The 14,992-nt window shown below is 35.0% G+C and overlaps 1 protein-coding gene across 7 annotated transcripts in view; it reads left to right on the top strand.

The window, feature by feature from the left end:
- The window catches only part of nhsa (Nance-Horan syndrome a (congenital cataracts and dental anomalies)), a 111,865-nt gene that overhangs the window by 80,150 nt on the left and 16,723 nt on the right, over positions 1-14,992 (top strand). For 4 of the 7 annotated variants that reach the window (XM_016454660.1, XM_016454659.1, XM_016454658.1 and 1 more), the window contains exons 2-3: positions 9,471-9,623; positions 11,461-11,597. In XM_016454660.1, coding sequence (XP_016310146.1) covers positions 9,471-9,623; positions 11,461-11,597 — 290 coding nt within the window. Of the gene's footprint in view, positions 1-9,470; positions 9,624-11,460; positions 11,598-11,685; positions 11,731-14,992 lie in introns of all 7 variants that reach the window. The other 3 variants (XM_016454657.1, XM_016454656.1, XM_016454653.1) reach the window with 1 other exon arrangement.

Genomic DNA, 14,992 nt, shown 5'->3' with positions numbered 1-14,992 from the left:
TGTGTGTGTGTGTGCGCGCACATACAGGCACTCTTGGCTTCGTTTCAGACTGAGGGTAACCCAGCCAAATTATAGCTGACTCGTTAGACGTGTTATTTTTGGACGTCTACCTGCTGTCTGAGACTAAAGCTCCTCCCTTTCCTGCTTCGCACTTATTCGATTTTACTTTTTTCACAGTCTAACTTTTTTGTCCATGTATGCAGTGCAGATAAATCATTTACGACCATCCTGGACAGGAGATACATTTAGTACCCAGCTAACACAACTACATTGTAAAAACTTTAAAAACTTTAAACATTTTTATTCTACATACTTAATTTGGCAGAGGTATTTTCATAACATTGCAGAAACATTGTTTTGACGTTGTTAGCAAATCCCCTTTGAATGTTTTATAAAACACATTACCACTTCTAACCTGGTCCTACATTCAGCATCACCAACATATATATATATTTTTTTTTTTTGCCATGGTTGTCTTTAAAAATATAGTGTTTAGCAATAAGATAAAAATGTTTAATGGAAATGTAAATATGTAACATTGTTGAGTTTTTTTTTTTTACTACCTTTAAAAAAAGCTTTCAGGCTTGGAAACATTTATCATAACATTTCCAAAATGTTTTATTTTAGTGGTACTCTTTTTTTTTTTGCATTGAATTTATCAAAAGTGACAGTAAAGTCATTCATGATGTTCCAATGTTACTATTTCAAATAAATTATTTTCTTTTGAACTTTCAAAAATATAAATAAATGTATTATTTATTTGTTATTATTTATTTACATTTATAAAAGGAAAAAAAGAAAAAAGTTTCCACAAAAATATTAAGCAGCATGACTGTTTTAAACTGATAATATCAAGAGATGTTTCTTGAGCAGCAAATCAGCATTTTTGAATGATTTATGACGGATCATGTGACATTGAAGACTGGAGTAATAGAAAAGTTATTTAAAAGTTATTTTAAAATATTTATTTTAAATATATTTCATAATATTACTATTTTACTGCATTTTTTATCAAATAAATGTAGTCTTGGTAAGCATAAGAAACTTATTTTCTAAAAGCATAAACTGTATGTCAGGTTTTGGTTACATTATTTTTTTAATTTATGGTGTGGTTTATAGAAAGTTTAAATACATTGCTCTGCAATGTAACGTATCTGCAACCACCAATTCAACATTGTAAAATATTTGCTGATGCAAGGAATTTTGAACTTCTATTAACACACACACACATGCACTTCCTTCTATACAAGCCCCGCCTCTTTTGTCCCAGGTGTGAACGGCTCTGTAAGGTCTTTGTATGTTTAAACACTCTGGTCTCAGTCCAGCATTTGGTCATGATGGCGCCAAGGTCAAGCGGAGGCTGAGAGTGAGTCGGATTAGAGGAGATTAAGACGGAGGCTTGTATTTCTCTCTCTGTCGCTCTCTTTCTCTATAATTGTGTTTGTAATCAGCACAGAATAAGTGTCCTCATCTTTCTGAGACATGTGTCAAAGCCTTGTATATGAAGCTTCCTCTCATTTAGTCAGCAATACTTATGCAGTTGAGACCCTCCAGGGAGCAGGATAATTGTATAACCTTTGTCTCAGATGTTTCTCCTAAAATTAAATAGGTGTTAGTATACAGTGGAGCTATAGAATTAATGTGAATAGCATTGTTTTTTTAATGTGAAATGTTTCATATTTAAGTATTTTTGAAGTATATTTGAGTTCATATTGAAATCTCCAACTTTTGATTGCGGATTTAGGTGTCTTGACAAAACTGGACAGTTTGAAAAACAATTGAGACACTAAGGAGATGTGATTTGTATTTGTTCTGTCATATAGGCCAGGTTATAGAGCTGGTTTGCAGCAGTTTACCATCTGCCTCCTCTCTGAATCTTCTACACCATCATGACAAAGCAGTGATTGGTATACCAGCTAACACAACACACACACACACACACGCACGCGCGCGCGCACATACACACACACACACAGGCCTATATACGAGTCTCTTAGTACACTAGTCACAACTCACAGTAAATACAACCCATTTACTCTAGTAATTGAGCCATTTCCACCTTGATTTGTGTCTGAAAACAATAGGTTGTAAATTGCATACTGGTTCCTTTAGAGCGATAAGAAGATCAATTCCTTGTTTTTCGGGTTGTTTCACTGGGGGCTCTTTACAGTATTATCAATAGACAGGATGCAATTACTTTAGTCTGGTGCCCAGGAGAAAGTTACAGATGTAATTGTTTTGTTAGGCACTATGTTGTGGATGGGGGTACCCTGATGAACAGACTATAGAATCCCTAACATTGGATATTGGTGTCCCCAGTCATCTTAACAAGCTTACTATGGTCTTCCAGCTTCATTAGCAAATGGTAATGCAGTTCTACTATAGATTAATATTTGGGAAATTTATTTGGAAACATTTTAATTGTTCCAGCCTGGAAATCAATAAAGGAATAAATGTTTTTTTTTAAAGCTGTTGTAATTTCTGCACCCCTGAAGACTGAAAATTGATTATCTCCCAAACACCTCAGTCCACAATTATCTGGACAAACAGGTAGTCCTGCCCTCAAACTTGCGCCATTGGTTGAGCCAAAAGTTGACATGTCGGATTGTACAATCAAACAGAGAGTTTTAAAAGAGCCCCAATGTTTACAAGCACTGGAATGTCAACTTAGTTATTTGATTTATAAGTTGCCTTGAATTGCAGATCATTGTGAATCAAACATGCATACATGAGCCTGGGCAACTAACATCATTAACTGTCCAGCGTCCCACTGGCAGCAGTGTGGATTAGCGACCCTGTGCTTCCCTTCTTTGGACCGCTCTAGTGAAGCATAAAGGGATTATAGCAGCCCAAGTTGTGGCTGGACTGAACCATGTGCACCGTCTATGGGGGGTAGAGGACATCTAGGGTAACAGGGTGGAGATTGGGGGGGTGTTGCAGATGTTGCAGCAAAGCTGAGCTGAAAGTAGCCTGAGGTCACAGTCAGTCAGAGAGAGAGAGAGAGAGAAAGAAGTGTGCTGTGATTCCATGGGGGTGATGAACAAGCCCCAGGGGGCTGAAGCAGAAAGTCAAATGAAAACACGAGAAAAAAACAAGAGGAAAGATAGAGACATACTCATCCCTTGCTGACCAGCTTGGCTGAGACGCTCCACTACGGTCATGGCTCTCGGATGCTGCATGCCGTTGAGGTCTAAAGGTACAGTAGATGTCTCCTGTTACAGTGACGTCTTGAATGCTACACTTTGTAGCTTCTTATGGCTTCTTATGTTTTAGAGTTTATCCATAACTGCCAAATCCTGCATTGCAATCTTTTCCCTGGATGTAGTTTGTTTTATAGCCTAGAAACTCCAACTTAAGTGAACTTGTGTCCTTTGAATGTTGCTAAATATACTTTTGCATCATATTGACAATGTAAAATATGCATTACTTGGCCTCTTCTATGACTCAGTGGGCTTATTAACAGCATTGTATGGTTGTGTACCTGGAAGATTTGCTGAATTGGCACACTTTAGTTATTTTGGCTCCTCTGTAAGTAAACCCAAACATTTCAATTGGGGTAATACCAAATGTGCTGTGACCCAAGGGGAGGGAAGGTGGTCTTCAGCAAGGTGTGGTGTCATTGAAATGAATGGCTAACATTTGGAGGGCTAGACTTTCCCACGTCGGAAGGTGTGTGTGTTTGGATTGGGGAATGTCAACAGTCTGGGCTTGGCTCAGGGTTCGTGTCTCAACCAGTGGCTGATGATTAGAGGGTGACTGTAGACTGAAGATGGTGGGTTTGGGCTTGGGAAACAGGACAGCCTTAAGGTACGTTCACCCTGACAGCGGTTAAAATTACTGGTGGTAATCAAGTCGCTATACATTTGCTTGCAAGTCAGCTGTAAAGGGGATGCATGATATATTGGTATGGGTGAAATTGGATATTTAATTTTGCATCAGCCATTTAATTTCAGCCATTAATTTTATTTTATTTTATTCTATTCATGTATCTGATTCATTCATACAAATTTGAATGTGTAATAAAAGGATATTTAAGCATTAAAACATGCACATTTTAAAATAATATTTTATTTTTATATTATTTTATTTTATTTTTTAAATTTTTGCATCAGATATTGGCCATAACATGAAAATAATTATTGCAGAATTCAAATATACGTAAGTGCATCACTACTGTTTAAAGGTCAACTTTGCTGCTTTTCAACCAGTTTTGTATTTCACCCAGATGTCCCAGTTTATTTGTCAACAAAAGACTTCTGATATACTACTAACATTGTAACAACGCAAAGCTGGTTGAAAATCTGCAAGGTTGTAGTAACTATATCAGTTGGCGGATCACATGACCCACACTCTGGATTGCCATTGGGAGTTGCCATAATGCATGACACCATATATTTGCATAAAGTTAAGCTCTGTTTGGTTGCATTGGCAATGGTTGCTGTCGCTGATGCAAATCACTGGCCTTTTTCAGGTTATAAAGGTTTATAAACCATATAAAGGTTAGATTCTGCACCATTGATATTTACAGCAAAAGAGCCGAGATGAAGATATTGCTGAGAATGCTATGAAATCCAACACTGTAACTACATAAAATGTTCTGAAAGTATGTTCCGTTGTAGTTGAAGTATCTATTAAATTTACTTCCAAAATGAAAATGAATGTTTGAGGTTTTGGACTATCCGGCATGATTCCACGCCAAGGCCTCCAACTTCAGCTTAGCTTTCCAGCTGTGGTGTTAACAATTTCAGTTTTACCATGTTCAATCTATGGATAACATTGATGATAGAAGAATAGCACTGACTTTGGAAAGATAGCAAAGAAAACAGGGAAAAACATCAGGAAAGGAAAAGGTTCAGTGATAAAGCCCGTTCTGTTTCCCATCTCCACTTCTCATGCCAGAATAAGCCTGTTGGCTTATCTCAGATGATACCATCAGTAGACAAGCGGTCTCCATGAACCATTTCTATTGTTTTTAGGAGCTGTTTACTCATGTCTTTGCAGAGCAGAGGCATTGGAGGTGACTGTTTTGGCCACCTTTGAGATTTCTCTTGATTTGTGTGGAGAAGGGGGGATTCACTAAGAATGAATGGTGCCCGTTGATAGCGATGTTTATTTGCACGTTGTCTTTGTTGTTTAACGCTTGGTTGAATGGATTGATGGCCAGTTCTAAAGCGCAATCTCTATTATTTAAGCATAATGTGATCAATAACTGCTTCCATGATCACCTGGAAAATGTGCAACCCTTTTTGCACTGAAATGCTATGCTCAAAAGTGGTAAATTCACCCATCTTGTTTCTTTTTCTCAGTTTAGTGTGGAAACACTTTAGGGTGTATATCAATTAGGTGCAACAGCTGCTGAAAGGACCCACATAGACAAATGTCCTTCTCTCTCTGAGATGACTGAGGTGTTTGGACTGTGGAGGGATAGAAAGAAAGAGCTGTTAGAGATCACTGCTTGGTTGCTCTTTACCCCATGCTGCTAAACAACTAACAACCAAACAGCTTTATGAGGAAGAGAGCTCCCAGCCCCCTTCCCTAGCACAACTACCTCGGCCTGGATTAACTGACTGACTGAGTTTGAGAAATTCTGGATGATCTATTGTTGCTTGGCAATAAATTCCCATTTCTAGCATATTTTCTGTCTAATACACAAAGGAATGAAATAGAAAGAATTCTGCAGGTAGAACCTATAAGTCTCAACATGAGAATTAATATTGGTTTTGGCTTTTCAGCATGTGTAGGTAAAAAGGCGTGCATTGATCCTGCTGAGGGATCTCCTCACGCTGTCCGGGATTTGTGAGTTCCCTGTTGTGTTTTCTATTATGGAATCGCTGGGTTTGTCCATATTTTACCCAGCGCTGGGTTGTATTTAACCCAGCATTTTTTAGAGTGTAGTAATATTTTACAATATTACTGTTTTTACCAAATTTTTAATGCCATAATTGCAGCCTTGGTGAGCAGAAAAGATTTTCAAAAACCTTAAAATAATCTTACCGGCCCATGGATTTCAACATCCATTGAATCTTTCTATTCCACAAAAGGTTCTTTATAGTGGAAAAAGGTTCTTCAGATTATTAAAATGTGCTTTACACTTAGGAAAAAATGATTCTTTTAAGAACTGAACACTGAAAGGATCTTTGGAGAACCAAAAAGAGAAAATCCCCATTTGGAACCTTTATTTTTAAGAGTGATGTTGAATTCTTTAGTTGCTTTGGAGGAAAGTTCTTGATGATACATTCTTCAGATCAGTGTATTGGTTCTAGATTACAAGTTAGGCCCACATGGGTTCTTTGAAGCAGGTTTTTCTCTGAACCACAGGTTCTCCTATGAAATGTGAAATCGTCTCTGGAAGCTTTATTTTTCACAGTGAAAGGCAGCGATTATGATGGTCTGTCTTCACAGTCAGGCGTCTTTGATCAAGACCCAGAACTCCGGTCCAGCTTGCTTCCAGATAGATATTCCCCTTAAACAAAACCTTTGAATCCAGTCCCATATGGGAGAAATCCTCAGAGGGCAAAAATGAGAGGAATAATCTAGCAAAGCTACAGAGGGGGGCAGGGTATGGGATGGAAGAGGTGGTCTGCTGAACGAGTCCAGGACGACATAGAGCAGGTACTGGAGGAAATGTTTAGCAGACGCCTCTTGTCTGGTGTAAACAAGGTCCATGATGCATTTTCTCAGAAGAGGTCTGTGGAATAGGTTTTGTTAGGGTGATGTGTGTTGTTGAGGATCATCTTTAAATGTGATTTGTGTAAATTTTGGGATAATAAACAGTTTGGGGTAGGCAAGATTGTTTTCTGCTTTAGCAATCCACTTATGCTCATCAAGGCTGCATTTATTTGATCAAAAATACAGTAAGAACAGTAATATTGTGAAAATGCATTACAATTCAAACTGTTTTTGTTTTCATATATTGTAAAATGTCATTTATTCCTGTGATGCCAAACTGAATTTTCAGCATCATTACTCTTCAGTGTCACATGATCCTTCAGAAATCATTCCAATATGCCGATTTGCTGCTCAAGAAACATTTCTGATTATTATCAGCATTGAAAGCAGTTGTGTGTTTTGATAAATAGAAGGTTCAAAAGAACTGCATTTGTTTGAATATAATCTTTATGTAACATTATAAATGTCTTTCCTGTCACTTTTGATCAATTGAATGCATCCTTGAAGAACAAAAATATTGATTTCTAAAAAATAAAAATAAAAAGATAATAAATTAATTAATAAAAAATAAAAGAATAAAATCATATACCTTGAATGCAGTTTAACTCATTTTGGATAAAAGCATCAGGGAAAATAAGTAAATTTAAATATAAATTTTACTCTGCTAAGTAAAATTTATATTAAATATCGTCACATATTAGTTGATTAAAAAACAACAATAAAATATTTATTTTACCCGATTTTACCCAATGTTGCCATAGAATACTGGCAAAATGTTTTTACTTTACTGAACATTTACAGACGTCATAGAAAGCACATTTATTATTTGCATCATAAAATGTCATTTTGCTGTAAAGTGTGCAAGATATTGAAGTGTGTGTGTGCACGTGTGTGTGTGTGTCTTAAAGGAGCGCACACAGAGATAACACAGACACAGAGTTGTGCTCTATTGAGTTTGTGACCTAGATTGTGCTGCATTAATGCTGCTGTGTGCTAACGATGGCAGAGGAAGAGGAGCTGTACGTCTATTCACTCACATTATAGTCAAAACTGCCTGCAGCATCCCAGCCAGACACACAGACAGTCTATGTCTATTCATAACCGAGACATGAATGTGTGTGTCTGCAATAAGTGTAGTCACAAAACATGCATTTACTTTTCAACCACAAATAGTATAGAACGATAGATAGATAGTATTTGATCAAAAATACAGTAAGAACAGTAATATTGTGAAAATGCATTACAATTCAAACTGTTTTTGTTTTCATATATTGTAAAATGTCATTTATTCCTGTGATGCCAAACTGAATTTTCAGCATCATTACTCTTCAGTGTCACATGATCCTTCAGAAATCATTCCAATATGCCGATTTGCTGCTCAAGAAACATTTCTGATTATTATCAGCATTGAAAGCAGTTGTGTGTTTTGATAAATAGAAGGTTCAAAAGAACTGCATTTGTTTGAATATAATCTTTATGTAACATTATAAATGTCTTTCCTGTCACTTTTGATCAATTGAATGCATCCTTGAAGAACAAAAATATTGATTTCTAAAAAATAAAAATAAAAAGATAATAAATTAATTAATAAAAAATAAAAGAATAAAATCATATACCTTGAATGCAGTTTAACTCATTTTGGATAAAAGCATCAGGGAAAATAAGTAAATTTAAATATAAATTTTACTCTGCTAAGTAAAATTTATATTAAATATCGTCACATATTAGTTGATTAAAAAACAACAATAAAATATTTATTTTACCCGATTTTACCCAATGTTGCCATAGAATACTGGCAAAATGTTTTTACTTTACTGAACATTTACAGACGTCATAGAAAGCACATTTATTATTTGCATCATAAAATGTCATTTTGCTGTAAAGTGTGCAAGATATTGAAGTGTGTGTGTGCACGTGTGTGTGTGTGTCTTAAAGGAGCGCACACAGAGATAACACAGACACAGAGTTGTGCTCTATTGAGTTTGTGACCTAGATTGTGCTGCATTAATGCTGCTGTGTGCTAACGATGGCAGAGGAAGAGGAGCTGTACGTCTATTCACTCACATTATAGTCAAAACTGCCTGCAGCATCCCAGCCAGACACACAGACAGTCTATGTCTATTCATAACCGAGACATGAATGTGTGTGTCTGCAATAAGTGTAGTCACAAAACATGCATTTACTTTTCAACCACAAATAGTATAGAACGATAGATAGCTAGAACGATAGAACGATAGATAGATAGATAGATAGATAGATAGATAGATAGATAGATAGATGACTTTAGTGACTGTGCTGGGGTGTAGAGGTGTTTGGTTTAGGTTCATGAATCAGGTGTTTGGCTCCATTAAGTCCTTTTGTCTCTCACACAGTAAAGCATTAGCCACTGGCAGATTGCAGCATTGTTTTGCTAATGTTGGGCTATTTGATCAGCCACTCAGCTTATTTGCTCTTCACACCAGTTGCAGATTCTCTGAAAGCATTTGAGGAAGTCATTAGAACAGGTTTAGTTTTCAGCTACTGAGTTAAAGGTCTACATTCTTAACCAGCTCATATCAACTGAAGACTATTGTTTCACTTTGTGTGAACAGATTATCTTGGTAAAGCTTAGAAAGTTAAGAGGATGTGCAATAATGCCTAAATCTAACCAAATGTATTGAGGTTTATGGTTAATAAGTGGGAAGAATATATGTTGTAAAACAATTTGTTTGTGTCTTTAACATGTCAACATGAATGATAAAACATATGGTTACTGATGTACAAGTGATATTTTTGTAACATATTTTCTCTTTCATCTGCAGCGCTATCTAATCTGGACATTGAGAGTAAGCTGAGTGGACATTATCAGGCTCCATGGCACCTGCAGAGAAATGTGTTCCTGCCATCGACTCGGCCCGCGTGTGTGGAAGAGCTGCATCGAAATGCCAAACAGAGCCTGCGGGCACTGTACAGAGGTTAGCCGCGCTTATAAATCAACACTGATCAGTTATCAATCACCTAGTGAACACCTTCTGAGCTCATCTAAGTTGTTCCCTTTCAGTCGGTCACTCTCGACGTCACGTCGGATGACCGACGAATTGGGATCTCGCTTAGAGAGACCAATCTACTTTCTAAGCGAGATCCCAATTCGTCGGTCATCCGACGTGACGTCTCCGTTCCCTCCTTCAGGGAACGAGGGTTACCATACGTAACCGAGACGTTCTCTCTAGTCAAAATCCTCCATTCACTGGCAGTGAACACTGCCCTCTAGAGGAGGAATATGGAAGCATCAAAAATAAATAAAAACATTTTTTCTAAAGGACCAGTGTTATTTTAGTATTATTTATATACTATTATAGTATTTGTTAATATTTTTAATTAGCTTTATTTTTATATTTTCATTTTAAATTTTAGTAATGTTGTTAGTAAGGTTGCTTTATTTTTTCAGTTTCTGTTTTAGTTTTAGTAATTTTAGTGCTTATTGTATTTCAATTAGTTGCCAAGAAAACAATTCTAATTTTCGTTTGTAAGTTTAAAAACAAAATCTAATATTTATACTTCATTTCATTTCAATTCATTTAATTTCAACGTTTTTATTTAAGGAAAATATTTGTATTAGTTTTATTTTGTTAACAATTACAACACTGTAAATGACAGGATAGTATTATCAATTTTCATTTTCATTTTCATTTATTTAAAGTTTTAGTAATTTTGTCAAGTGCTTTTGTCATTTTTATTAGTTTGTTTTTTTATATTTCTATGTGGCCTTAGTTTATTTTTTATTTCGGTTTTAATTTGAGCAATTTTAGTGCTTATTTTATTTCAGTTATTTGCCACATCAATCATTTTTGTCAGATAGTTGTTTAAATGTAAGTTTTTTTAATCTAATATGTATGATATTTTATTTAATTTTATCTTTATTTCAAATAACGAATGAATAATGAATTTTGATTTTTAATAGTTTTAGTTTTACGTCAACAGTAACAACACTAAATGACAGGATATTATTTTCCTTTCTTAATTAATTTTACTATTAGTAATTTTTATGTGCTTATATATATATATATATATATATAAAATTTGGGCTGTTTTCAATCAATTATGAGTTATAAATTCAAAGGAATTTAATTCCATTCATTCCAATAGAATTAATACGGGTAATTCTCAGAGCATATGTTCTTATGAAATACATACAGTACAATGATATATATATATATATATATATATATATATTTATTTTATTTCAGTGTGGTTAAATTCCTTGTTTTTAAATTAAATTGTTTTATCTAATATTTATATTTTATCCAAGCTGTATAATAGTTTTAGGTTTCATTTTAATTTAAGTCGACAATAACAACACTGTAAATGACAGGATATAACTATTAAAACTATAGTAATATGAAAATGTATATTCTTAAAACAGAATAAAGTTATTTGTATGTGTAATGCAAAGTGGGAAAAACAGCAAAAGAATGTCAGATGACAAAAATGATCCACATGCTATGATACATTAAATCTTTAAATCTCCACTTTACATATCAATTATAAATGTCAAAAAGTACAACCAAAAGTAAAACAATTGAAAAAAGGACAAATACAAAACATCATAATGATTTATTATTATGATTATGATTTCATAACTCATTTCTAAATGCTAGTGGTGCTCACAAGCATCACTGTTATTATATTGTTTTTAGGTAAAGTTAGTGATTTGAACAAACCCTTCAGTGTAACCCGTCCAGCACCATTTTCTGCTCCAGATATAATTGTTCATTTACGGATTTGTCTGTTGTGTGTGAAACTGCTCATCAGACCAGCAGCAGAGGCAGGAGGTCGGCGAGAGAGAGCGCAGGGTGACCATTTCCATCTCCATGGCTCCGCCCATGCCCACCTACCCGTCGCCCCGTGCCCACCGCAGACGCCAGCAGAGAGACAGACCCCTCACCACGGTAAACATCGGCCCGCCGGCCTGCAGCTCTGATCTGTAGTGTGATTCCTGTAGACGGAGTGTTGATGATGGTGTGTCTGTGTGTTTAGGAAAGGACAGAGAGAGACATAGAAACTCAGACAACACAAGCACAGGTAAACACACACCTGTGTGTCACGCTGAAACACTGCATGGAGATCTTTGATTTTAGCTGAATGAATCCATTCTTGTTGTTCTTTATTTTTGTATTTTTGCCTTGTGAAAAAGACGTACACTTTAGCATTCTTTTCAAAAAGCATTTATAATGCAAATAACATATTTTAAAAGAATATACTTAAGCACATAGTTAATGTAATATTTTCGGACAGTTTATTGCATGTTATTTGAAATTAAATTAAAATATATCATAGTTTAAATTTATACTAAATGCAATTAGTTGAACTTAAGGGTGTTAAGAGAGTGACCCACTTAAATTGTATGTCTTTGCATATAATTTCTTATTTTGTCTTTGAAATATGGTTAAAGTTTACTGCCAAACATTTATAGTACACTAAAATGTACTTTAATGTCATTTCTACTGAAAGTTGTATGTTATGTATATATCTAAATACAGGTGCATCTCAATAAATTAGAATGTTGTGGAAAAGGCCTAGTGAACCAAACTGAGAGACCATTGTGAAGGCTCAGGAAACCTTTGCAGGTGTTTTGAGTTGATTAGCTGATTGGCATGTCACCATATTCTAATTTGTTGGGATAGTGAATTGGTGGGTTTTTGTTAAATGTGAGCCAAAATCATCACAATTAAAAGAACCAAAGACTTAAACTACTTCAGTCTGTGTGCATTGAATTTATTTAATACACGAGTTTCACAATTTGAGTTGGATTACTGAAATAAATGAACTTTTCCACAACATTCTACTTTATTGAGATGCACCTGTACATAATACATAAATATATACACATTTGAAATGGTGAAATTTGCAGTTCAGTACATTTAAATGTAATTATTATATTAACTTTAGCCTCTTAACTGTCACCCCCCTTTCTGAACATAGATATGAAAATACACAAACTTAACTGGTTGTAATTCATGAACTCTTTGGAATACATGCCTAAGGCTGGCATTTCAAAAAAATGAAAGTGTAAAAATGTTTTGAAAAGAAGTTTAAGTTTACAGTAAAGAAAATGCACTGTACTAAAAAAAAGTTGATTTTATATAAAACTGCATGTCTGACTAAGTTATGTTCCAAATTTGAAGTTGATATCACAAAAATTGCAGTCCCTGTGAGATTTTTTTAGTCCCTATACCAAAAATAGCCACTGGGTGACACCTTAACTCCACTGAATTTTTAAAATGCATTTTCCTGTCACAAATGTATACATTTCTGTCACAATATCATTTTGTTTTCTTTTTATTATACCAATATTGCAGTAAATTTTGTAATATTACACTTGACCCTGCCAAAAAGGGGGAGGAGCCCGCTAAAAGAATTTAAAGTACCATTTCCATTACACAATGTCAAATTTAAAAATAGTTTCACAGGATGAATTTTGAGTCTCTAAACTTTCAAATAATATCTAATTTAGGATGATTAGTAAAATATGTGATAGGGGAAAAGGGTAATAAAAAAGATTGCCAGGCAGTTAACAGGTTAAATGTAATATTGAATAACACACTGCAGTTAAAATTATAATTAAATATTTTACAAGTGCTTTAGTATGCTAGTCAACACATCAAAATGTGTACTTTAATGCATGATAAAAAGATTATTAAAACATAATGATTTAAAATGTTTTTTTTTTAACTTTTCATTTGATATTATTAGAAAATGCCCTTTTTGAAAGTACTGACTGTAAGTGTTTTAAGAAATATATGAATGTGTATTTACACTTATTAAGTACACTTCCAGTTCACTAATATTATATTATCTGCAAGTATGGTTGCTTAAAAATATACTTTTTTTAGGATTTTTAATAGGATATAGAATTTTTATATGATTTTAAATATGCTACAAGTGCACACTTAAAACAATTAAGCACACTTCTTTTTCACAAGGGTCATACCTTGCAAAGTATGTTACCAACATGCACGTACTTCACAGTCATTTAGAGATTTTTGACATTTTCTTTGCACTGATGTTCATAAAATCATAATGTTTTAGTTTATGCATTTATTTTCAGCCTCATAGTTTGTATCTGTAAAGCAGATGCAGGTAAACAACTATATTAACCAGGTTGCCAGTTTCTTTCTTTTTTTTACCCATGCATAAGTAGTCATTTCAGTCAAATGATTATTTAATGATTATTTTGATCCAGCTGTTCTAAAAAAACAGGGAGTGTCTCTCTGGATGTCATGCTTTAAAGACATTAAGCACTTACTTATTTGTACCAGGCTGGTCATTATGAAAATAACTCCTCTTTTGCAGCAAGCCATGTGGGCAAATAAACAAATGTGGAAAAAGTTCATTTCTTTGTTAAGCCTCCTATAATAACGCTATTTATTTCAGGATGTTCATGGGTTGCTGACAGGTGTTCAGTCATCTGTGCTGGATTGTATATCTTTACTTGGTACACCATGACTTAGAGAAATATTTCACCCTAAAAAAATAAAAATGTGCTTATTTATTTACTCTCAGGCCATCCAAGATGTTTTCTGATGAGGAGTTTGTTTCCTCATCAGAACAGATTTGGAGAAATTTAGCATTCCATCACTTGCTCGCCAATGGGTCCTCTGCAGCGAATGGGTGCCGTCAGAATGAGAGTCCAAACAGCTGATAAAAACATCACAATAATCCACAAGTAATCCAAATCACTCCAGTCCCTCAACAGAAAAGAAAAAAATCCAACATTAAAGGGGTCATATGATGCGATTTCAAGTTTTCCTTTCTCTTTGGGGTGTTACAAGCTCTTGGTGCATAGATAAGATCCCTGAAGTTGCAAAGACTAAAGTCTCAAAACCAAAGAGATATTCTTTATCAAAGTTAAGACTCTGCCACACCCCCCTAAAACGGCTCGTTCTAACACGCCCCCACATATCTAGGTCACTATGTGGGAATATTTGCATAATGCGCCCAAATGTGCAAGCAAAGAAAGAAGGAGTGGTTTCAGTAACCGCAGTTAGTGTTGAAGCAGCCATGTCAGGGAGCCGCTGTGTGTTTCTAGGCGAAAGCAAAAACACTTTATTTGGCCTTCCGAAAGTAGATGCATTTAGGAATCTTTAAGATCACTTACAACAAAACAGCAATGCATTTTATGGACGACCGTTTCGTGAACCTAGGAGAGGAGGTAATTCTGACTTTGCTATGACAATCCGGCGCTTCTGAATCAGCGACTGTAAGTATGTTTTGTTACTAGTTTAAGTATTTGCTATTGACTGTTCAAATGCGGAGTGTTGCGCATCGTGTGTGTGTGTGTGTG

The sequence above is a fragment of the Sinocyclocheilus anshuiensis genome, unplaced genomic scaffold (assembly GCF_001515605.1).
Source record: "Sinocyclocheilus anshuiensis isolate Anshui unplaced genomic scaffold, SAMN03320099.WGS_v1.1 scaffold67, whole genome shotgun sequence".
NCBI lineage: Eukaryota > Metazoa > Chordata > Actinopteri > Cypriniformes > Cyprinidae > Sinocyclocheilus > Sinocyclocheilus anshuiensis.
This window is presented reverse-complemented; position numbering and strand designations above follow the sequence as displayed.